General features: G+C 42.8%; 4 protein-coding genes across 8 annotated transcripts; 1 reads left to right on the top strand and 3 right to left on the bottom strand.

Annotated features, from left to right (window-relative positions):
- Nucleotides 1–110: 110 nt before the first annotated feature.
- Nucleotides 111–3,680, bottom strand: LOC127616623 (protein THEM6-like). 4 transcript variants are annotated; one of them, XR_007967134.1, is made up of 5 exons: nt 2,998–3,155; nt 2,754–2,892; nt 1,718–2,222; nt 642–843; nt 111–591 (listed from the first exon to the last, which is right to left on the bottom strand). XR_007967134.1 is itself a non-coding variant. In XM_052088329.1 (4 exons), exons 3-4 carry the CDS (start codon nt 2,216–2,218, stop codon nt 727–729), a joined length of 618 nt encoding a protein of 205 aa, XP_051944289.1. In that variant the 5' UTR covers nt 2,219–2,222; nt 2,754–2,892; nt 3,578–3,680; the 3' UTR covers nt 111–726. The 4 variants fall into 4 exon arrangements, 3 of the variants coding, with proteins under 3 accessions (XP_051944289.1, XP_051944288.1, XP_051944290.1); XM_052088329.1 differs by lacking the exon at nt 2,998–3,155 and adding an exon at nt 3,578–3,680 and having other exon boundaries at nt 111–843; XM_052088328.1 differs by having other exon boundaries at nt 111–843.
- LOC127616625 (protein THEM6-like) lies at nt 3,341–6,399 on the bottom strand. Its single transcript, XM_052088331.1, has 4 exons — nt 6,095–6,399; nt 4,921–5,425; nt 4,656–4,855; nt 3,341–4,553 (listed from the first exon to the last, which is right to left on the bottom strand). Exons 2-3 carry the CDS (start codon nt 5,419–5,421, stop codon nt 4,748–4,750), a joined length of 609 nt encoding a protein of 202 aa, XP_051944291.1. The 5' UTR covers nt 5,422–5,425; nt 6,095–6,399; the 3' UTR covers nt 3,341–4,553; nt 4,656–4,747.
- Nucleotides 6,400–6,561: 162 nt separating this feature from the next.
- ccdc24 (coiled-coil domain containing 24) lies at nt 6,562–21,329 on the bottom strand. Of its 2 annotated transcripts, none has more exons than XM_052088308.1 (11): nt 21,184–21,329; nt 20,666–20,736; nt 20,484–20,571; nt 20,211–20,378; nt 15,319–15,482; nt 11,674–11,769; nt 11,500–11,598; nt 9,148–9,202; nt 8,347–8,410; nt 8,074–8,170; nt 6,562–7,458 (listed from the first exon to the last, which is right to left on the bottom strand). In XM_052088308.1, the coding sequence occupies exons 4-11, from the start codon at nt 20,358–20,360 to the stop codon at nt 7,119–7,121; spliced, it is 1,065 nt and encodes a 354-aa protein (XP_051944268.1). In that variant the 5' UTR covers nt 20,361–20,378; nt 20,484–20,571; nt 20,666–20,736; nt 21,184–21,329; the 3' UTR covers nt 6,562–7,118. The 2 variants fall into 2 exon arrangements, with proteins under 2 accessions (XP_051944268.1, XP_051944267.1); XM_052088307.1 differs by having other exon boundaries at nt 20,476–20,571.
- Nucleotides 21,330–21,469: 140 nt separating this feature from the next.
- On the top strand, nt 21,470–23,337 carry zgc:113531 (uncharacterized protein LOC541359 homolog). The gene is made up of 3 exons (XM_052088324.1): nt 21,470–22,007; nt 22,730–22,859; nt 23,056–23,337. Exons 1-3 carry the CDS (start codon nt 21,669–21,671, stop codon nt 23,241–23,243), a joined length of 657 nt encoding a protein of 218 aa, XP_051944284.1. The 5' UTR covers nt 21,470–21,668; the 3' UTR covers nt 23,244–23,337.

A 23,337-nucleotide genomic window follows, 5' to 3' on the forward strand; every position in this document is an offset into this window, starting at 1 on the left:
AGAATATCTGTTAATGTCAATCAAAACGGAGCCGTTTGTACTTGTAAAATCGGGTTGTGCAAGTGTATTTAAATGTTTGGTGAATAAATACAAAAAAAAGACAAGGACACTTGTATTTGAAAATGTTATTAGATAGAAGCAACAAACATACTGTTATTGCACATGGGTTTATTCAACAAATAATTTAAGAGGAACCTAAAATGGCAATGCAAGACGTTCATAAACATTCAGACCTACAAATCGAACGCTAATAATAATGGAATAAACATTTTGGTCAGAAGATGAAGTGCACATTTTATAAATAATTCATATTCTTCATATATTTCCCTTCCAAAGTTGCCTGCAACATTACATTAAGTCTTAAATACCACCCATCAGAGCACCAAGCTATACCTTAAAAAAAAAAATCAAACAGCAGATGATCCCTTTACGATAAAACAGGAACGTTGCCCGAGATGGGAAGCTTTTTTTGTGCGTTTTATATACAACCACGCAGAGATCAGGTTGCTGCAGCATGCCTGTGTGAACGCATCACTTGGGTTCACGTTCATATCGCCGTACAATGTTATTTGCCTTAAATAAAATAAATTACGCAAGTCAACAGTATTTATAGAGCACTTTCAAAAGTGCTGTACATGGAGCGCAAGTGGAATATCATTAGGCCGGGTGACGGCGCTCTACTGTTCTACTGTGTTTGTGATTGCGTTGCTAACGATATGCATGCATTCATTCATTCTTCTTCTGCTGCTGCTCCAGTCCGCTCTCAGCTCTCAGGGCTTGGCTGTTGGCTGAAATGAAGTCGATCCAGTGCTTCACATCCTCGCCTAGTGGAGGACATTTGATCTGGTGATGAAAAAAAAAACAACAAAAAAAGGACAATTAATGGCCTCCTAATGTAGGTGACTCACTGGATTGCCCACTTGCATAAATGAACACCTCTAATTATGTATTTGAAATCCCATGTTTTTGATCATGTTCTTGCACTGTCTATTTTTTGTGCATTTTTCTCGCATGTTTGCCGAATATGTATATTTTAGCACTTTGTATAGCATTCTCTATTGTTTTGTCCATGTTTATTCTTTCTAATTGATGTATTTTCAAATACTTTATACAGGTCAAGTATTATTTTCTTTATTTAGTTTCTGCTTTTTTGTAGGTTATCCGTTTTCCCCAATTCATGTATTTTCATCTATTTTATAGTATTTTCTAAAATTGCTGTCTACATTTGGATTTTTTCCCAACTATTTATATTTTGTCATCTAACATTTGCATACTACTTAGTCAAATCATTTTGTTTTTTTTGTTCTTGAATCATTCATGGAGTTATTTTGTCGATTAATAAAAAAAACAAACTGTGTTAAGTCTGTAATAGTATTTAAAGATGTCTATAATATATTTTTAATCCCATTTTTGCATTGTTGTTCATTCGTATTTTACTATTTAAATTACGCCCTGTGATTGGCTGGCAACCACTTCCCCTGCCCGGTGCCCGATGATTGCTGTGATAAGCTCCAACCCACCCGCGTCCCTTGCGAGGGTAAGCGGATGAGAAAATGGATAGCTCTCCCTCTGGCGAGGTGAGGGGTGAGCAGTGGATGCATATTTAAATTACAGCATTTTAGTGAGCTCATTTTTTTTCTCTTAGAAATACCTTAATAGTTCCAATTTAGGCCCATCCACAGTTTGTGTGTGGCCTGTGTGATTGTGCAGTTCTCACCTTCGTTTTGCAGACAAACTCAACAATTTCCTCAGGGCTGCTGTGCACCACATTCTGCCTGCAGAGCAACACGGCTGACACAAAGCCGTCCTTCTTGGACACGAAGCGCTGCTCCAGATAGAAAGCTTTGTCGTCCCAGCCCAGGACCCTGGTGCGAATCTCGAACGTCTCGGCAAAGGCCAAGGAGCGCCGGTAGCGGATCGTGGAGGCCCCGATCACCATCTTGGCCCCCATCCTGCACAAGGCCAGGAAGAGCCCGGTGCGCATGTAGTGGTGGAAGCGGGCAAAGTCACACTCGCGCAGGTAGCGCGAGTTGTTCATGTGACCCTTGTAGTCCACGTCATGGGGGAGAACCACGCCATCCAACCGTTGCTCCGCCAGCACGTCCCGTATGCGCGGTAGGAGCAGGGTTTGGATCAACACGTACACCGCCCGCAGAAAGTACCACACATCCACAGTGCAGAAGAGCACTAGGAGGCCTCCTAGCACCAACAGCAGCATGTCTCTGGATGAACGGGGGGAAAAAAACATAACCGTAAGACTAAATGTTGCGTCCACGGGGTACCTTAAATCAGATGCCCAAGCCACTTCATCTGGCTCCTCTCAATGTGGAGGAGTAGCGGCTCGACTGTTTGTCCGTCCAGGATGACCGAGCCTCTCATCCTATATCTAAGGGAGAGCCCGGACACTCTGCGGGAAAAAAACTCATTTCGGCCTAACTACTTCATATTAATTTGTCAAGTGTTCAAGTGCTGATTTATTAACGGCGACTGAGTGACCACTCGCACACAACATATAACTACCAACATTTGAAATCCATTCACATCAACCTTGAGAGGACATGGGCGGCCGTCGACTAGCACGATGCTCTCTGGCTTGCGCTAGTTAGCTACGCATCTGTCTATATTCGTAACCGTTACCGCCTTCCCCCCCCTCCTTCGTAATAAAAAAAAGCATGCGCCGCAAAATTGTTTACTCCTTCGTCTTCACCAGCATCGGGTTCCCTTTTGGTCGTTTATGGCGTCAACCGACTTACAGTGCGTGGCAAATGGAGCGTTAACATCGGCTGCGACGTGAACAGAAGCCGGTATCTCTGAACAGAAGACAGGTTACAGCACCGTCCCGGCATAACTTCCGGGTATGTGATGTCACGCGACAAGGCAGGAACAAAACATCTGCGTGAATAAAATAACTTCAGAAATAACTACCTATTTTCTGTTTTTGTCGTCTGTTCTTTGAAACAGTTAATGTATAAATGTATACAGTAAATTGCGTTTTACGTTGGTAGAACATACGAAGCTTTCCCTGTCAACTAAACTCGTTCCTCAACTGCGTTCACAAACTCACTTCCTCATTCTCCACCAATCACACATCAGCCTGGCGTGATATCCGTGAACCCCGCAATTTCTAAGCACAACACACCTTTCTCCTGCTGAAGGTTCCGTTTGAAACATAAATCGCTCCAACGCATAATTCTTTATAATGCTACACCAACAAATCCACAACCCCCCCCTTGCCTATCACAGAGCAGGAACACTTAGGTGGCTTTAGTTTTGTTTTTGTTACTAATTTTTGAGCCGATTCCAGGATGTCATCACTGTCCCCGAACGCGCCCATTATGAATTAATAATAATACATTTTATTTAAAAGCACATTTCATGCCACCCAAGGACACTGTACAGACAATAAGTAAATACAATAAAAATAGATAGAAGTATTGTATAAAAACAGGACATAAAATCACAAAAACATGTAGTAAATGGAAGAATGATGTGTTGTAGGCAGTTCTGAACAGGTATGGAAATACCAATCAGATTAAGTAATCTCTTTTACTAGCGTTTTTTTTAGGACGGCAATTACCTTTCCTTACTGAGGAGTTGGCGGCTTTGCAAGATTATGTCATGCTAGTGTACCGACACCCCTCATAGACAAAAGTAGTTTGTCACTTCCTCGCATGTGACGCTCCGACCATCTCCTTAAAAGGGTAATCAGCGATGTCATCGGTCTCGGCCGCCGCATATTTTAAAGGTACTTTCATAAACATACTCACCTAGCTAATTTTAAAATAATTAAAAAAAAATAAATTATTTTTGTCCGAGTCAATTCATGAGTTGGGTTAAGGAAGTTATGATACAATTTTGCTCAGTTACAACGTATATGCTACATTAGTCACTTTGTAGTTTGCATCTCGACTTGCATTCTCATAGTTGTCTGAACACATTCACAATCACATAGTATATTTTTGGACCCAAACAATCATCTGCATTTTCATGTAAAATAAATTTCATAACTGACGACAATCTTATTTAATTAATGGCTGATCATCTATCATTTAGTAAGATTTAAGTTTTCGTGACTTACGTGTCTTTGTTGGTTTTAACGTGACAACGGAAGTAACAGCTACTGTGTCCCCGTGTGGTTAATCTGGCATGTTGCAATTCATTTTCTGGATTGTTATAATAAGAGGACTAACATGCCCCCCACCCCCCAAAAAAGGCACAACTTTATTTCCCTGATTCATAAATGATCCTCATGACAAAAATAATGAACATTGTGTTTTTTTACTCAGGCCTGAGTAATAGAATTATTACTTTGATGTTGAGGTTTGGTTTAATTAATTCCAGGATTTCTTTTTGCACATCTTTGAATGCACGTTGTGCGTCGTCAAAAGTGAAAGAAAAAGTATGCTTCTGCTTCTCTTCCTTTGCAGATACCAATCGGCCATTTAGTCCACTTGCCAATCCAATTTGCCCGTGTTTCCCTACATTTATCGTTTTGTAGATTCCAAGTTCAATGACTTAGTCATAGCGTCTTTGTAAACTGTGAGTGGACGCGTGTTTACTCATGCGTGTGCTGTCACACCACTGTGCTGTTATGTTACTTAAGCTAGTATGCTATACCATTGGAACATGGAACAACTACAAACCCCTTTCAAGAGGGACGTCGCAGATTTTTGGCATTCACGGCAGGACCTGGTCTGTATCACCTGTGAATCGCTGGGGTCCACTGAAAAAATGTGAATGTCCATGCTTATTTGTTTTTCTCTTGGAGGCCACTCTCTGCTCTGAGGTTCTGGCTGCTGGCTGAGATGAAATTGATCCAGTGCTGCAGGTCCTCAGGGAATTCGGGACATTCCACCTGAAATGGATCCAACGCCCAAGTTAAAGTCCTGAGTTGGACACGTGATCCTGTTGACATCTTACCTTCCGCTTGCAGAGATACTGCATGATTTTGTCTGGACTGCTGCGTAGGACAGTCTGCTTGCAGTACATGATGGCGCACACCACACCGTCCTTGCTTGACACGAACCTCTGCTCCAGGAAGAAAGCTTTGTCGTCCCACGTCACTACCCGACTGCGCAGCTCGTACGACTCCCCGATGCAAAGTGGCCGGCGGTAGCGGATGGTGGTCGCCCCCACCACCATGGAGGCCTTGAGGGCCCGTAGTGCCTTGAAGACACCGTTGCGCATGTACAGCGAGAAGCGGGCGAAATCGCACTCGCGTAAGTAGCGTGCGTTGTTCATGTGACACATGTCGATGTCACGCGGGGCCACACGGCCAGTCATGACCTGCTCGGCCGTCACGTCACGCACGGGAGGCTGCAGCCAGGCACGGACGAACACAGCGGCCGCCCGAATGAAGTACCACACGTCCAGGCTGCAGAAGAGAGCCAAGAGGGCAGCGAGCAGCAGAAGCAGCCACATCTCTCTGGAGGTCCACGTGACAGTATGTAATAAAAAGAATAACATTTAGGTTTGGGGATGGCCCAGCCAGAGTCCTGACCAAAATCCAATTGGGGTGACCGGAAGGGGGCTGTGCAAGAGATGATTTCTCAGTTACAATTGGGGGGATTCTTTTTGGTTTTGTACAGGTATTTGTTACCTGAACTATGTGTGTGTGTTCCCTTTCTTAGCAGGGGGGAATATTTTTTAACGTTAGCTATCTAAGTAAAAAAGCAAAATGTTTGTTTTGAATGATTCCTATGAGGTCTCATGACTCAATTTGAGACACCCATTTATTCTTTCTCATCCTCAGGATGCGTTGAATAACTGAGACACTTGTCAGAAAGGAAAAACGGGTCTTGCGAGACGAACAAGTATTAACGCACAGTTTAGATTTCAAGTCAAGCCTAGATAACAGGGAAAATGTTGCACTCCCACATAGCCGCATGTGCCCGTCACGTGAAGAAGAGTCCTTTAGGCAAGGACTCGAATTTAAATCTGGTCACTTGCAATGCGATTTAAGAAAATACAAACAATATCCAGGAGCACTGCACGCGTTTTCCGGTGCAACAACTCCCAACTTCTCATGAAGTTACTAGCTCTGGCGACGTGGAAAGAAACTGGAAGTGATTGAAAGCGTGAAACATAAACTCACCCAAGTGTCGTTGGTGGACAAAAATATTTAGAAAGTCGTACTTTTTAAGGGGGGTGGGAATGAATCAGTGTGTACTTATACGATGTACTTCCCACGCTATCTTTCAAAACAAATGTTTTAACGAAATGGGCCCGACGTGCATCCTCAATTTAAAGACCGCCGAGGAGCAAAAACATAGCAGATAAACTCAATGTATTTTAAAGCGCTCTTCTCATTCAGTTTTTTTTGTGGGGCTATGGCATATTTAGCGTTTGATTTCGTGACTAACGCTTTATTTTGATCGCGAGCTTCACTTCTGGACTTCACAAACCGGATGTGACACACCAAAATGATGGCGGCGGTGATTGGTCAATAAGTCACCTTTCGTCTCGTAACCAGACAGCGAGTTATTATTTAAACAAATGGTCAGACTAGCTTCTCGTTCTTATTCTACTTCTATTTACTTATTGATTGACATTCATTCCTCGTTCAATATGCTTCTATTTATTCACTGCATTTTCCCCCAATCCGTATGCCCTGTGACACCGTGCTGCCTCTCACAGGTCATTATTGGTACTACAACACATAACCATTTTGAGGAGAATTGTAACTGTCGGTATATTTCTTTCCGAACTCAGGTGAATGTGTACTGTGTATAAGCCCTGTTTTAAAATAAGAAAGCAATTACTTTTCATGTATCTTCTTGTGTAAATACAGTACATCGCTAAATAGTATGTGTAAATGAGTCATTCTCCAAAACAATCACACCTTTAGCAGAAATTTCCTGAATAAAAATCTTTCAGCTGGATGGCTGACTTGTCACCCTTGTGAAAGTGACTTAGTTGTAAACACTTGTTCAGATAGTCCTGATGGAAAAAAAGGCCATGTTTTCCGTGAGTTCAAATGCAGACTACCACAGATGAGTGACACGGTGGCTTCTGTGCTACTGGCATCTTGTCTACTCATGCCGTTTTCCCCTGCAACTGCAGTCTTTCATTGCACAAAAACTTTTAGTTAACCTTCTTATGTCCATAAATCACCCTTGCTACCCTGGCTGGAGATACTGTGAGGGGAAGAAGGGTGAGCTATCTGTGGTGGTGGTGAGCCGCCAGAGGAAATCCAAGTCATTTTCCTCCAGGCGTGAAGGCTCCATGACCACCGGCTCGCTGGCGGGGTTTTTAAGGCGGACTTTTCTGTGTCGAGACGCTGATGTGGCATTTTTATGCTGATGAGAAGTCCTTGAGGTGTTCTCCAAAGTGTCAATCGGCTTTAGAGAGCCACAAAAGTTCATGTGAGGTGGAGTGGAGGGAGGATGTGGCCTTCGGAAGGAGGTAGGAGTTAATGTGTACAAGGTTTTATCAGACTTTCTCTGTCCTGTTGATAGTCTGCAATTGTGGAAAGAAAAGACACAAACGGACAAAAATGAGGTATTTCGGCAAAAAGGAGCTGTGGATTATAGGACCACTGGGTTTCTGATTAAATGGAGATGGCCATTATAACACAGTGTCTGGAGGCTTAAGAAAGCTAAATTTAGAACTTTTAAATATGTATTTATAAGACCGCTTCTGGCAAATTTAATACCTCTCCTTCACGAGGAGTGGGAGAGAAGCGTTCAGTGTTATATAACTTATGCTAATGTATTTTTAAAAAAAGTTTCAGACACCTTTGGCATTGTAGCTAGACAAACCCTATGAACACTGAAAAAAGATACGATTAATTGACTCACTTTTGTTATGTCAAGTGGTTGCAAGAAATAAAATCATCTGGCTCCAAATGATCTTAATTTGGTCAGCCACTTGATTAAATAAAACGGAGTAAATTCAACACCACTTTTTTCAGTGTATAGAATACACAAACACGCACGCACACACACCCGCATACATATACTGTAAATATGTATTGAAAATACATTACTGACAATTTATCATTTTAACTGATAAGTTGGCGTTAGCATTACGATTTCAGCAAAAATGTCAACGTCGTGTATCCACCATACTCACCTAAATGTCGGTCTCGCTGCTTTCTCTGCGACAGGCGGGCGCGGCGAGGGGTAGAGCTCAAAATCTTTTTGAATAGCCCCTCTCAGTTCTTTCAATTCTAAATTTTTTTTTGAAAATGCAGATACCGATAACCACGTTAATTATATCAGCAGGATTAAAATCATTAAAATCTTTTTTTTCAGTGCAGTATCGTGCAGGAGACTCAGCCCTTGCCATTCGCGGCAATAGGCCGCTAGATGGCAGCATTGGCACAAATGTGCCTTCAGAAGTTACCTGCAAGGGTCGGTTCACCATTCGCTCCCTCCGCCTGAATCTTGCATTGCTTTTTGATCATTTCCTGCAAATCACACAGCACAATCGGGGTTATATGTGACGTTATCTGTGCATGAAGCAGCTTAGTCTCTGACGACTGAAGCCACGGTGGTTAAGTATGGTAAATGTACTACATCGATCAGAAAATGTCTTGGGAACGAGCGAGAGGAAGCTCATGGGCTAAAAGTAACAAACTGTAGGAGAGGAGATGAATTTATGCATGAGACCACTGAACGTTTTCACAGAAGCGTTCCATCATAATTTGCCGTCAAAAATTTATGGCCAGAGCAAATGAGAACCAGCATGTGGATGTATGAGCCTATTAGCAAGCTGATTTCCAACCAATATTAAACAAGCACAACAAAACCTTTTCAAATATAGACAGTTGATTTGAAAAAAAAAAGAAAGGCAACATATTTTGGTCTTTTCTCCAGTGAGACTAAAACTATGGCAACATACGGCCTCAATAAGTCATAACCTTGACAAGTATGACAACGTTAGGGGCATGCGTTGCCTCGAGCCAGCGGGGGTCGGAACATCTTCAGATGCAGTAACGTGAGGGTGCAGAGGAACCAAAACATGCTCTTTGCATGCGTTTATGTCGCATATGCATGTGTGCGTATGGAAAAAAATATGTTTCAGGGTCAGCGGTTTCAGAAGGGCTCACATCAATGCAGTAAATATGACTCTTATCCACACATAGTTGAAGGCTTTGGGGATTAAAACAAAAGAGGATTAAAGATCAACTCCTTCCTGTCTTACCTGTATGTGCTGAACTTTTGCTTTCAGTAACGCACATTCTTCAGCTAGGATAGACCTGCAAATGGTTACAGTGGTGGGTAAAGTATACGTATAGGCAAGGTCGGTAAGCATTTCAAAATGGCAATTGTGTGATGGTTCTATTTGGTATAGGGCACAGGTGTCAAACTCAAGGCCCGCGGACCAGATCTGGCCGCCCACATCATTTTATGTGACCCGCAAAAACCAAATCCAACATGTCAACTTACATGATGCTCGCTAAAATCTGTATCGAAATTCATATTCTCAAACATAATAAATACGTTTTTTAAAAGTAATTGCTCTTGTACACAAAAACACAACATCTCTTCAAGTGATTGTAATCGACTGGATTAAAAGTTCAAACCAGTGCTGGGCGATGATGGTAAAAAAATATATAATTATTGTGATTATTTTGATTGATATTGAAACCAAGATGAATAAAACGATTATGCATCCATTTCAACTACTCCAACTCATCTCCTCAAAAGTATCATCAAAGTGTCATCGTTGCTCCCTCCACGCTGAACGCTTGATTCTCGAACACTCTATTCTTTTTTTGTCATGTATAAAATGATCTTGCAAATACCACGTGAAATTCTTTTTCATTGTGAAAAGTCTCTTGCATTTTCAATCTGTGATATCAACTCCCTTGCTGCCGGGCGTTTTTGCACACATTCAAGCCGTGAATAAGCATCACCCTTATTTCTTGAACATATTTATTTGTAACCTAATTTGCTGTTCTATTTTTAGTTTGACCCATCTTGGGATTTCATGGCTCCCTGGGACTTTGGGGATCATATTTCATTGCTGTAGTAGCAGAGTAGCTATGAGGAATGCGGTTCCATATGATCTGCATGGGGAAATGCACACTTATGGATCAGTTTTTTTTTCCTATTCACTTTGCATTTTTGCTGTGTGTGTGTGTGTTTGTATGTGACTGCCGAAGCAGATTCAACGACAAAATTAGCTAGGTGTGGAGGAAGGTGGGCCAAGAGATAATGAGGAGAGGTAGGAAGGTGTTTGTGCGGCAAGGTATTCCGGTAGGTATGTCGTACAAGATGAAAAGCAAATCTTTTCAAAGATTTGAGACATTTATTCTGCAGTTGTTTTTCCATTTGGAATCTACGGAGACAAAAGCTGCAATCTGGGTCATGTCGGAAACTGCAGGTCCCCAAACACATTACAACGAATCTCTATTAAAAAGTTGCACGCAGGCAGGAGACGATGGCTTAACAGAGCAAGGACAAAACGCACAGGCGGTCGCTTTCCCGAGGAAGCGGTCGCTCCCTCTCCCGTTACATAAGCGCGCTCGAAGTTGTCCGGCTCGGGACGCGCTTTCTCACAATGGACCCTTTTGTTCTGCTCGAGTCAGGAAATGGAGGAGAGAAAGAGCGGGAGGGAGAAAGGGGAGAAGAACAAGGCATTCCTCCAAAATAGCCCCATTGACCGCACCGCGACACGAACCGTGACGCGTAAGGACGGAGGAAGAAAAAGAAAAGGATGCAGAGGGAAGGAGGCGAGAAAAGGGGGAAAAGCCATCTGGGAGTGAGCCAAGAAAAACGAGCTGACACGCCATTCGGTGTGTTGACCAACCAATTAAATCCAACGCGATCAAAATCCAAGATGCTTTGACAAAGTTTTGACGCCTCCACTGTCAACCGACGCGGCTTAAAAAAATAAACAAATTTTTGCCCAGTGCTAATGTCGGGTCGGCCGATGAATCGGTTGGGCCCGAGTAATTAGCCTCAATGAAGGAGATGATTGTCTCTGCTGTCTGCAATTTGCTAAGAGACAGGAGCTCACCGTTAGGCTGGCCGTACAGTTGGCAAATTAAGCTTGAATGTAGTTTTGAAACTTATTTTTGAATAGAGACTAATCTCAAACCTGGCTGTCATTCATTGTGGTGTGTCCAGGGGAATGCCCCCCCTCCCCCAACCCCTCCCCCACCACAACTGCTTTTGCTTGATGGTGTGTCCGCTGTATGAGCAAACATACCCCGGATCTGCACATGAGTTGACAAGTGTCATTCTGCATGCCTCTCCTCCCAATTTTCCTCAGTGCGGCGCTTTTACGTTGCATTGTGGTACTTGGCAGCCATTTTAGACACAAAAACAAAGACAGATGAAGCACAAAGCCAATGATCTTTATGCGACATGAGAAAAGGCTCCGAAAACGTTCTGAGCTTTCGGTGGCAGTGCCAAGAATGATCGGAAAAAATTGTGCGTAATCCGAGGTCAGTTTTCTTTTTAACCCTTTCAAGGACAGCGGTTACGACAGCTTATCGTGTTATCGGGTTACAGGGTGCGGGAAAGAGTTAACAACTCTGCGACTTACTTGAGATGTTCAACCACATTGTTGATGTCGATGATATTCAGCTTGTCCTTCAACGCTTCAATCTCCCCTTCGATGCTCGACTGGATGGACAAGCGTGAGCTACGAGACAGAAAAAGCGAAGGTAAGAGAGGTACACGGTGAGAGGCGTCGGATGACAATGTCGCCCGACCGCACCTGAGATCATCTTTCGGCTCAGCGCCGATGTCAAGGCGACCCAGGGCAAAGTTTACCGTCTTCTCGTTGTAACGACTGAAGAATTCCTCGTCGTGCCTGCAATGACAAGACAACATCTGCTCCGTCATGGTGCATCAAGAGCAAAATAATAGCGCATCCCAGCCGTGATTATGAGCCCTATAAACATAAAATGGAAAAAGTTGAGCGGCGGCATCTTGTATTCTGGAAACTCCTTGAGGGGGGAAAACAAAGTAACTAAAGCAGGCAGCCACAGGCGAGCCAACAGCCTGCTTGGTTTTATTGTTCCCGCATTAGAGAAAATGAGTGTGTTCGACACACAGACAAATCACACGGATACTGACTGCTTTGTGTGTGTGTGTGTGTGTGTGTGTGTGACGGAAAGAATGGATGGCATCAGGACCGCACAAGAGGAGTTCAATAAGATAAATCAGTTGACTTTTATAAGGCACACAGCCCCATACAACCTCATATGAATGGCTCAAATATCACAATAAAAAAAAAAAAAGTGACATTTGCCGCCCACAAGTCCCGCGGGCGTGACGGCAAGCAATTCGCTGGCGTTAAGCCCGAGCCCCGACTGCTACTTGGAAGTAGCCCAGGTAATTAGATTACGCCTGTATACACTACTGTGGTATCTCTACTTACGAATGTCTCTTCATGACATTTTCAAGTTACAAAACGCCTCAGCAGGAAAAGATTGATTGTTTCGAAAGAAATTTCAAGATACAAAAGGTAAAAATACAGTATGGGCTGCTAATCGCAGCGCCGAGTTTCCTGAACGCAACATACTTATAGCTGCTCTGCCATTGGCTACTACCAAGCATCATTCTGGCATCCCATTGGCTAAGAGGGACCTCTACTGTCTACGCGTGTAGATAAATAAATCAATAGATATGTGTCTATGCAGTGTCCGTCATTCGCCCTACGTTCCATGAGGTGTTTCGATAGTTTTAAGTACGTAAACCGAAAAAGTGTTCCCCAGTTGGGCGATCGCTGACTATCCTGATGTTTGCCTGAAACATTTTCGAAGGATTTTTAAAAGCCGACAAATGCAAACTTCCCTGGATCAGTTCTTTACATAACTCCGGGCAAAAAACACTTCTGAGAGAGAACATGAACTCAAGAGGGCAAAAAAAACACAAAAAAAAAACGATGAGGACGCAGATAAAAGTTAAATGACCATTTTTTAAGTCTTGTTTTTTACATTATACACAACTCTCTAATTGCAACATGCATTTGTTACATTTTTTGATGCATTTTTATGCTTTTGAAAACATTTATGTCTGAATATTGGAAGGGCTTGGAACGGATTAGAGTATTTACACGGAAAACGCCTCTTGACTTACAAAATTTTCTGGTTAAGAAATTTCTTCCAGAACCAATTAATTTCTATCTATACATAAATCTAAAAGACATGATCTGTGCTGGCAAAGATACCACGGTAAATAAAAATGGACTACATTCCCCCAGTCAACGGGGACTTTATCTAACGAATGACATTTCAGCCTATGCACTGTTCAAGAATGACTGGTAGCGTGCAGAGGAATAAATCTTCATTTTGTGTCTGGAAAAGTGACACTGAATCAAGTTCACAAAAGTAGTTTCTCAAAATCCAATGAGAGAACAAGTATTTTATCAGTTAAAAAAATGGGGAAAAGCAACAGGAAGAAAATCGGAAAATTGACAGGCGATAAATAGTGGCAAAACTCGTAAAAAAAAATGAATGAGAGAACAAGATGTTGAGCTATTCTCAGAGGTTACAGAGGGCAACGTTCCTGCCAGGAGCAACGTGGTTGCTAGGCGAACTACTAGCATGCACAAGCAAACACACAGACACACACACATGCACACACACAAAGCAGGTTTACGACTCGCTTCTCTATTTCCCAATAAAAACCATTTGACTGCCGAGAACTAGTTGCCCGTCGAATGCCCTGACATTAGCGCGCCAGGGATTAAACAGCAAACAGCAATTAGGATGCTTTATAACCACTCCTTAGGTTTTTATAACGCTGATAACTTTGCCTTCATAAAGAAAGAAAGGGGGAAAAAAGTCCCAGAGTCCCAAGAATGACACTGAGAGCTCTTAAATAGTTGCATCAAATGCCGCAGATAACTCGGTTTCTTCACTTACCATAGTAGGACACCATTTTTTTTAAAGATGTGTGTTTAGCCAGCCACTTCATTTAACATGGCACAAAAACGGCATCTAAAATCCACGCTTTGCGACGCTTTTGCTTTAAGTGACTTATTGTATTTCAACACTCCCGCTCCCCCCGAAACCTTTGTTTCCGACACTTTCCGTCACATTTGTGACTGACGAGGGAAGCAAAGCGTGGCGTTTTATGGACGTCTTTTTTGGAGAGGGGAAAACGTGCATTGAGGATAAAGCGAGACATGGTGGGAAGACAAATTACAAGAACACAAAAAAGCATGATCGCTTCACTTTCTATCTAATTTTACTTGAGAATAGTTGCTATCTATTAAGGATCAATGATTCGGAAGCTTTTCCCGACCGGGGGCCAAAAGCACTCTCACTTCACTTACATAATATTGTTGAAAAATACACAGTGGTCAGTGAAACGACCACTAGCGGGAACGCAATCTGCCAAAACAAACTTTGACAAGCTACAAATGGAGAACCTCTATTTGAATGGAATTTGTTATTATTTTTTTTGCAAGTCACTCAAAATGAAGCATTCAAAGGAACTGTGTCTTCTCTGAAACATTGAGGAACGTTCATTTGCGGGTTCGTAACAAAGGTCACAACGGGGCAGCGAGTATAATTGGATTTTTTGAGGTGCTGATTCTAAAATTCTGGTCACCGATTATTTGGCCAGTTCATTAAAAAATACATTGCATGAAAAAAAATATATCACTTTTTCAGGTTCCCTTGACATTTATAACAATAAAGATATGAACTTTTGACTGTTTTACAATTTTACAACCGAGCGAATAATCGGCAAAAAGATTTTTTTTGGGGGGGGGATATTTGAACAGCATCATCTTTGTATAAGTGTTAATGTGTAAAAAGAAAAAAAAGAGGCGAAAAATGGCAAAAATTAGCCCCCCGCCCCAAAAAATCGGCTTATTTTAAAAGAGCTCTTATCGGCTAATTAAATGGGCCTTGGTAACTGCCATTGTGACTTTAATTCCCAAACGTGGCAAATTATATCAGCTGTTGTTTGAATTTAAGTGTACCAAATATCAAGATAGGCTATGTTTGAATAAAATATATATTTTTTGATGAATGTAATAAAGTTACTTTTCAGGTGACAATCGGCATTTTTCTCGCCTACAATATGTCCGGTGTACCTTCGGGATAGGGGCTAAGCTCTGCCGTGAAGAGGAAAAATTCACGGATAATGGAGGCCTCCTGACCTCATTCAAAACAACATTTCTAACATTATCAGAATAAACGATCAAAAAAAAAAAATCACTCATGAACCTAAAAAAAATATATATATATATATATATATATACACACACACAGAGAGAGAGAGAGAGAGAGAGAGAGAGAGAGAGAGAGAGAGAGAGAGAGAGAGAGAGAGAGAGAGAGAGAGAGAGAGAGAGAGAGAGAGAGGATTTTTTTTTTGTAAGAGACAGCTTGTGAGTGACACCGACCTTCCCTCCCTGAGGAATTTCTCTTGGAGATTCTCCAGCAGCATCCTGACCTCGGCCCTCACCAGCTCCTTGATCACCGGCGGGTCGGCCAGGGGGCCTTTGAATCGGGAGAACTGGGCCCCAGCTTGCTGGTTGTCCTGCCATATTTTGTACCACATGACTGCCTGTGAGAGCACACAATGAAGATGAGCATGGTGGTGGTGGGGGGGGGGGGGGGGCATACATGCTGGCGACCAATTTTCTGAGGACAATCACTCTCAGATCCCCACACTAGAGGATAATCAGTCGGCATCATCTTTCCGAGACATCCGATAATTGAGCGGCTGCTGACGGCGATCAAATGGGGAGACAAATTCTCCGGTTTGCCCAGATCAATTGCTATATGCGTGCTGTGTACTTCCCGCAATCGCGCACAATTCCTCGCCTCCATTCTTCTCACAACTGGAACTGTAAAACTCTCAAAAGTGTGCTTTGGAAACAAAATCTGAAGATAATAAGGGGTAAAACCACCGAGAAGGGGTGCAGCAAAAGTGCATCTGTGCCTGGCTGCCATTAACGCGCTCGACAACTGCTTCTTGTCAATCACGTCTGAAAAAAACGTCTCTTAAAAGGAATACATAGGAGGACCTGGAAACACATTTTTTGTTCCTTTTTTTTTTTTTTTAAAGCACATATTTTTCTGTGTTTGCTCAGCAGTGACAGCACACACACATTCCCGCACGGCCAGTTAGCGCGGCTTCCTTTGCGGGCCGTTGGCTGTGTTTATGTTAAAGGCTTCATGGCTCAAAGGCTGACAAGTGGATTTTGGTTCCCCTCCCTCCCCTCTTAACTTCCTTCCTTCCTTTTGCAGTCATAACAGTAGATCTCATGCAGGAGCTATTTTAAGGGGAGCGCTGTGAAAACCCCAAATTATTACACCGGGTTTGCGAATATGTGGAAGGTTTATTTTTGTTCGCCGTAGGAAGATTAGAAAGGAGCAAGAGAGAGTGGTCTCGCCGAAGCAAGTCGAACCACGACAGACAATGTGGGCCTTGATGGAGGGGAGGAGACGCTCGATCGGGATTCATTACAAGGCCGCGGGAGAAACAGACAGTGAGGCTGGGTACTTCCTGGGCACGTACAAAAAAAACCATTCCCACTCCAATTTCACACCTACTGTCCATTTGGAGTCTGCAATGAAGCTAACATGCCTGATTTTGGAATGTGGCAAGAAGCTCAGAACTGTGAAAGACGGTCAACGCCCTCGCTCGGTGCACTTCATAAGGAGCGATTCTCAACGTGGCTTTCGGAGTCGATCACGGATCACCGTATTTAAAAAAAAAAAATCACGATAAAGAGTAATACGGTATATGTAAACTATTTCAGCAGCTTCTTTATTTACTATACGCAGGCGACTGGGGCGCGGCCCACGAAGAGCCAAAAATGTGTGATTAATTGACACCCCACAAAATGCATTGGGCGACTGGTTAGCACGTCCGCCTCACAGTCACGTTAATGGTGGAAAAAAGTCTTTAGAAGTTTTGAATATAACCCAGACCTGGCATTTAAAGAGGGTGTGTAGACTTGGTATATCCACAGAATGGAGAGACACACTTTCCACGTTCTCATTTGAGACCGACTGTTGATTGCCAAACGACTGCACACCGTCAGGCACGATGACATCTTCTTTTTTGCTTATTCTTTAGCTTTTTTTTTTTTTACAACACCCACAAGAACATGCAAGCGACCGAGATGAGATTCAAATCCAAACCCTCAGAACTGCGAGGGCCAGCTCACCGTGCTTTTCCCCCATGATTGGAGAAAAAAAAAAAGTTTCGGAACATTTTCAACAGCACTGTGGAGCAGTGTTTGAGAAACCAAATTTCCTGAGCCAGCATCACCTCACATTTTCTGTGCCACACGCACACACACGTTTTCTCAAAACCCACATTTCAGGTAAAGAATTCATGTAGCAAAGAGTGGAGAATTAGCCTCTTTTTCACCATCATGCTCCCTTGAGCCCCCACTCGCTGAATATGTATGTGTGTGTGTGTGTGTGTGTGTGTGTGTGCGTGTGTGCGTGTGTGTAAGCCTGTATGATTTGCATATGAACCGATTCCCTCTGCATATCATTCTAATTTGATTTCCATTCTCCAGGTCTTTAATCGTCGCCAATTATCTTCTTTTGCATGCGAAAGGCCATTAAAGTTGATGACATAATTGAGACCCTAATATGCCCCCTCATTGTGTGTGTGTGTGTGTGTGTGCATGTGTCTGTTTTAAATGTGGTTCATTTTAACCAGTTTTTAGTTTGTTCGACCCCCCCTCCCTCCCTACGCCCCCCGCTAAAATCCTGTGTCGAGTTTGCATGTTCTCCTCGGGCCCGTGTGGGTTTTCTCTGGGTACGGCAGTTTCATCCCACATTCCAAAAACATGCATGGCAGGCTGATCAAACACTCCAAATTGTCCCTAGGTGTGAGTGTGAGCGTGGATGGTTGTTCGTCTCTGTGTGCCTTGTGATTGGCTGGCGTGTCCACTGCATAATATCTGACGATGGCTGGGATGGGCTCCAGCACCCCCCCGCGACCCTTGTGAGAATAAAGCGGATCGGAAAATAGATGGATGCATACATATTCTCTCCTGTAGGGACATACAGCAATGCCCAAATAATTTAAAATAAAACCTGAAAGCTCATGCATCGTACAAATTGACGAAAACAAAACTGTATGGAAATGTCGGTCCCTGTGGACTTTAAGTATTTATATATTTGTTGTTTATTTGTCTAGCTTGTTTTTCAGGCCAGCTGGGACGCTGACTGCCGAGAGTCAGTTAACATTAATCAGCAGATGGAGGCGAGCGGATGGCAGAAAGCACAATCGTTTAAAAAACAACAACAACAAAAAAACACACCCAGAGATGCTCAAATGTGTTATATAATGTGTTAAATAATTTTTTTTAAAGGTGAAATCCATCACAATCTGCAACATGACACAGGGGCCACATTTCAACAAGTCATCTGAGGGTGAAGATATTTTTTTTGGTTTACTTTTTAGACCATTCCAATGAGTTTGTGCCGACTGATTGATTTCCATCTCAACACAATTGCTTCTTTCTGATCCGTAGAGAAGCTCTGTTTTTTTTTGTTTTGGTTACTCCATTCTACAGTGCACCGCCACCTATTCATATCAACATGCATATCCCCTCTCGCTCCCTCAGATCCTCGTCCTCCCTCCGCCTGTCAGTGCCCCCTGCCCGACTGATCACCATGGGAGCCAGAGCCTTCAGTCACGCTGCTCCAAAGCTGTGGAACAACCTACATCCGGACCTCCAAAACTGCACACCTCTTTCCACTTTCAAGTCCCGACTAAAAACACACCTGTTCAGGATTGCCTCCAACACATAGCTCTTCCATTTCCTATGTTTTTATGATTTTATGTCCTGTTTTTATATAACATCTCGTTTACAAATTTTTACATTGTATTTTCTTATTGTTTCTACAGTGTCCTTGGGTGGCATGAAAGGCGCTTTTAAATAAAATGCATTATTATTATTATTATAACAGGGCGTGGGGGTCCTGACGTGTGACAATTCAGGCCTGGAAAGAATTCGGGCCAACTTCCCGTTGGCCACCATGCCACGCCACGAAATGTCATATGTGACGACCGCAATAACTTGTCCAAATGTAGCCCAGGCAACATTCAAATCTGATGCAGCCTTTTTTTGGTAGGAGGGGCGTGGGGGGTGGGATCTGAATCTAATAAGCTACATCTGGTTGAAAAAACATACAAGTCAGCCACATGTTCCAATACTTGGGACTGACTTTTGCTTAAGTAAAGGTGACATTGTAATTTGGGCGTCGCATTTCTGAAGCTCTTGTCTTCTTTTTTCCTATTTTGACTTCAAACTCAAGACTACGTACGGCAGCAATGAAGTAATTGGCCTCACTGTTCCAATAGTTTTGGGAAAGGAGTGGGTTAAACGCTTTCGGGTGTTTTATAACAGTTCTTCTGAGGTCTGATTTGTTTTTAGACTTTCACAGTACGCCAGATCACACTTTCATAGTTTCCCCGCCCCAGCTTTTGCAAGTACTTATTCCCAGCTTCCTCGAAGAAAAAAAGGGGTCTGTTCCTTTGATCCACCCGCTTATAATCGGGACTTGTCATCAGTACAGCAAATCTGTCTTGAGTGAGGTCAATAAGCCAAAGCCGAGGGAAGAGTTCAGCGGGCCCTTGTGTAAATATAAACGTCTGGCTGCCTTACATTTGGACGGCGGTGCCACTATTAACCCAGTTTGGCTTTTATTAGGCAGTCTGGAACTTGTAATTGCAGCAGAAGCGTTGAGCAGAAGCGGCTCAACGAAGCTTCTAGCAAAACAGACGTTTTTTTTGTTGTTCTTTTACTTTAACTGCCAGGACAGCTGAGGTGAGTTAAAGTTGATTCAAACGGATAAGAAATCCTATGAAAAAAAATCTGACACATATTCTCAATGGACGGCGAATAATTTGGCTAGTGTAACCATAGTGTTTTAACTAATTTTATGGTGACAAAGGAAACTCTCTGGCTGTTCAGTACCATATAAACCATACATTTTCTATACTGCTTATCCTTACTATTGTCAGAGCTGGGGCAAAATGGATAATGATCAGCATGGAAAAGTTTCCTCTTGCCTCACCATCACGCATTTTTAGATGGTGAGTAATTTTACTTTATTTTGGTTTTATTACAACAGAATGGAATGCCTTTATTATTTGGTGCCCCAAAAAAGAAATGTGCCAGATGTGGAATTATACACCTCTTTACACATGTGTGGCAATTCGGAAAATTAATATTATTTAACAAATCAAGATTCGAGATTGTCTGAGAGTTTGGGCCTTCAAAATGTCATTGTAAAAAGAGAAATAAATCCCCTTCACCTCTGCGTGTAGCTCTGTGTACATGTCAACCAGCGAACATCCCAGCGTGGCATGAATCTTGGGCATCTCGGACCTTGGGACATGCTCAATAATCAGGCTCCACAGAGATGGACCGGGGCACCAAGTGTGGTTCCCACTGGTAGACTGCATATGGGTGGCAGTCAGCGGCTGAAGAATAAACACAAAGTTAATGTTACAAGAGTAATGGAATACAAATTGATGGAATGTTTCAATCATTCTTTCAGTATAATCTTAATTGACTCACATCCATACATTTTCTATAGCGCTTGTCTTCGTTTGGGAGGCGGGTGAGCTGGAGCCTCTCCCAAAGTACACCCTGGAGTGATCAGGTACAGGGGACCTGTAGACAAAGAACCATTTACACTCATAGTCACACTTTTTAGAGTTTCCAACGAAATTAACATGCATGTTTTGGAATGTGGAAGGAAACTTACGCAAGCACCAGAGAGCCCGCAAACTCCACAAAGCAAAGAAGAAGCCTCGATTCGAACCCAGAGCCTGCGAACTGTGAGGCAGCTACATTAAACGCTATTCCATTTCTGCCATTTAAAGTACAATGAATTATTTAGTAGATATAATAAATGTAATTTATAAAAATATCATTAATGTTGTGTGAGCGTAATACTGTAGTGGACTGAAAGTTTGCATGTTAATGTGGGCAAAATAATACATTTGGTTTTAATTACTATTTACATTAATGAGTTTTTATATTAGAATATTCAGTAAACTGCGTTGTCTAATGCTGTAGTTGATTGACAGATCACATTCAGGGTAGCTCACGACAAACTTGAGGTTAGAGACTAGTCTACGAGTACAGTTCGTAATTCAACACAACAAAAATAAAACTACTTAAACGCACCGGAAAGCTTACAGTGTGTTTAATTTCCGCACCGGAAAGCGTGCAGTGTGTTTAATTTCCGTAGAGTATGAAGAAGTGGTAAAAGATACTCACCGTCTAGCTGCCCTGAGTACGACTCCGATGGTATCCAAGGCTAACATGTCAGTTGCTAAGGGATGGAAGTATCGCGAGATCTTGCGCGAGTCCCCTCCACCTCAGGTGATTTCATGGTGCACATGTTTGGACTTGTAATACTTTCATTTCGCGTCAGACGCTGCCGTCACTTTAATTGTGTCACTAAAAGGGAATACTGTGACAGACGAGTGTCTAAAAACGTGCTTAAACTCTCTTCTCTTCTAAAAGCTCACTAATGGGGCGTTTGGGGGAGGACACCGTATTACTCCCCCAATCCCTCCACCCACTTTTCCACCTCAACTCCAGACACCAGACGGACTTTGTTGGAGCAAAGACTTGGAACAAAGTCAACAAGTTTTAGCAACAATGTGACACATTTTCCATGCAAAAAAAAAAAAAAAAAAAAATCCACCAACCCAACCTTCCTGGATTATTTTCACCACACTGAGTTGTGACTGAAAACGATGTTGTCGAGTCAATGCATCTTGGCGGTGCTCCTGTGCGCCCAGGCGGTCCTCGGTTTCTCGGTGGCCGGCCATCATCATCAGCAGCCACCGCTGGTGAGCACCTGCGAGGCCAACGGTAGCGTCTACTACGTGGGGGAGTGGTACTTCCTGGACTCGGACCAATGCACCCAGTGCGAGTGCACCGCCGAGGGCCCGGAGTGTGCCCGCACCGAGTGCACCAGCCTGCCGGCGGCTTGCATCCATGTGAGCCATTACCCCAGCGACTGCTGCCCCCGCTGCGAGAGGATCGGCTGCGAGTACCGGGGGGTGGTCTACGACCTTGGGCAGAACTTCCAGGTAAGACCCTGGTGGAGCCTCCGCGACTCCTCCACCGTGATAATAAATAAATAAAAAGTAAGAAGAGTAAAAACTATCGATTGAATAATAGTTTTAAAAAAATATTAATTTAAAAAAGTGAAAATGAATAATTGGAAAATAACATAACAATATTCAAAAGTACATTTTAAAGTAGATATTAAAATTAAATATCAGGAGTACAGCAATCCAAAACAAACTCACCTAAATAGTTCAAATTAATACAATATTGAAAACGACCCCCATAAAATAAATGTAAATAGTCAAATGATTGCTTTGAAAGAGGTCATAAATTTGAATTTTTTTTTCGCTTAATAGCTAATAGTTAATACCCCTTTTAAAACGACAAATACAGGAAAAATATTTAAAATGTTGACTGTATAATAGTCTCAAAATGCAGTTGAAAAAAAGTGAAAGCGATTCATTCAATGACTGTAAATGGCATTAAAAAGTACAAAATTAAAGACATTTAAAAAATGTGTCTTTGGGCAGTAGGCAGGGGACACCCTGAACTTGCCAGCCAATCGCAGTAATATGAAGTTAAATGAAAAATATAGCCTCAGGGGCAAATTGAAACGTATGGTTTTCCACATTTTGGCTGCATAAGACTCAAAATTCTACCAACTGCCACTAGAACCAGAAGGAACATTGAAAAATTGATCAGCTGCAGGGGTGTAAAGCATATTGACTTGTGTGTTTCCAAGCCAAGCGAATGTGAGCAGTGCACGTGCGACAGCTCTGGCATCGCCCGCTGTTTGGTGGCAGACTGCGCGCCCCCACCGTGCGTCAACCCTGTCTACCAGCCCGGCAAGTGCTGTCCTGAGTGCAAGGAGGGTGAGAATCCACGCCAGTTTTAAATAATACAGTCAACATTAAAGCCGGGCACAGGCCAACCTCGTTACAATGTACCCCGTTCATGTTTTCACCCATATAAAGTTGACATTTTAAAGTCCAGATTTCACCTAATCCATTCTCCATGTTTCAATTGTGCTTACAATAAACAATAAAGTGCCTGTTTGACTCCTTCCAGGTCCAAACTGCTACGCGGACTCATCCCGCAGTCGGGTGATTGCCGCCGGCGAGCCAGTCTGGGTGGACTCGTGCACCAAGTGTCGTTGCCATGACGGCCAGGATGTCGGCTACTGGGAGGGCAACCGGCTGGCCACCTGCTCCCGCCTCAAAAATTGCACGCCCGAGCAGTCCGAGACACAAAACTGACACGTCATCCATCTTGACTCACATGCAAATAACTTTGATGTGGCTATTTAAAAAAAATATATATATAAAATTAAAGGCAATATGTGATTCTCAA

The sequence above is a fragment of the Hippocampus zosterae genome, chromosome 15 (genome assembly GCF_025434085.1).
Source record: "Hippocampus zosterae strain Florida chromosome 15, ASM2543408v3, whole genome shotgun sequence".
Taxonomy (NCBI): domain Eukaryota; kingdom Metazoa; phylum Chordata; class Actinopteri; order Syngnathiformes; family Syngnathidae; genus Hippocampus; species Hippocampus zosterae.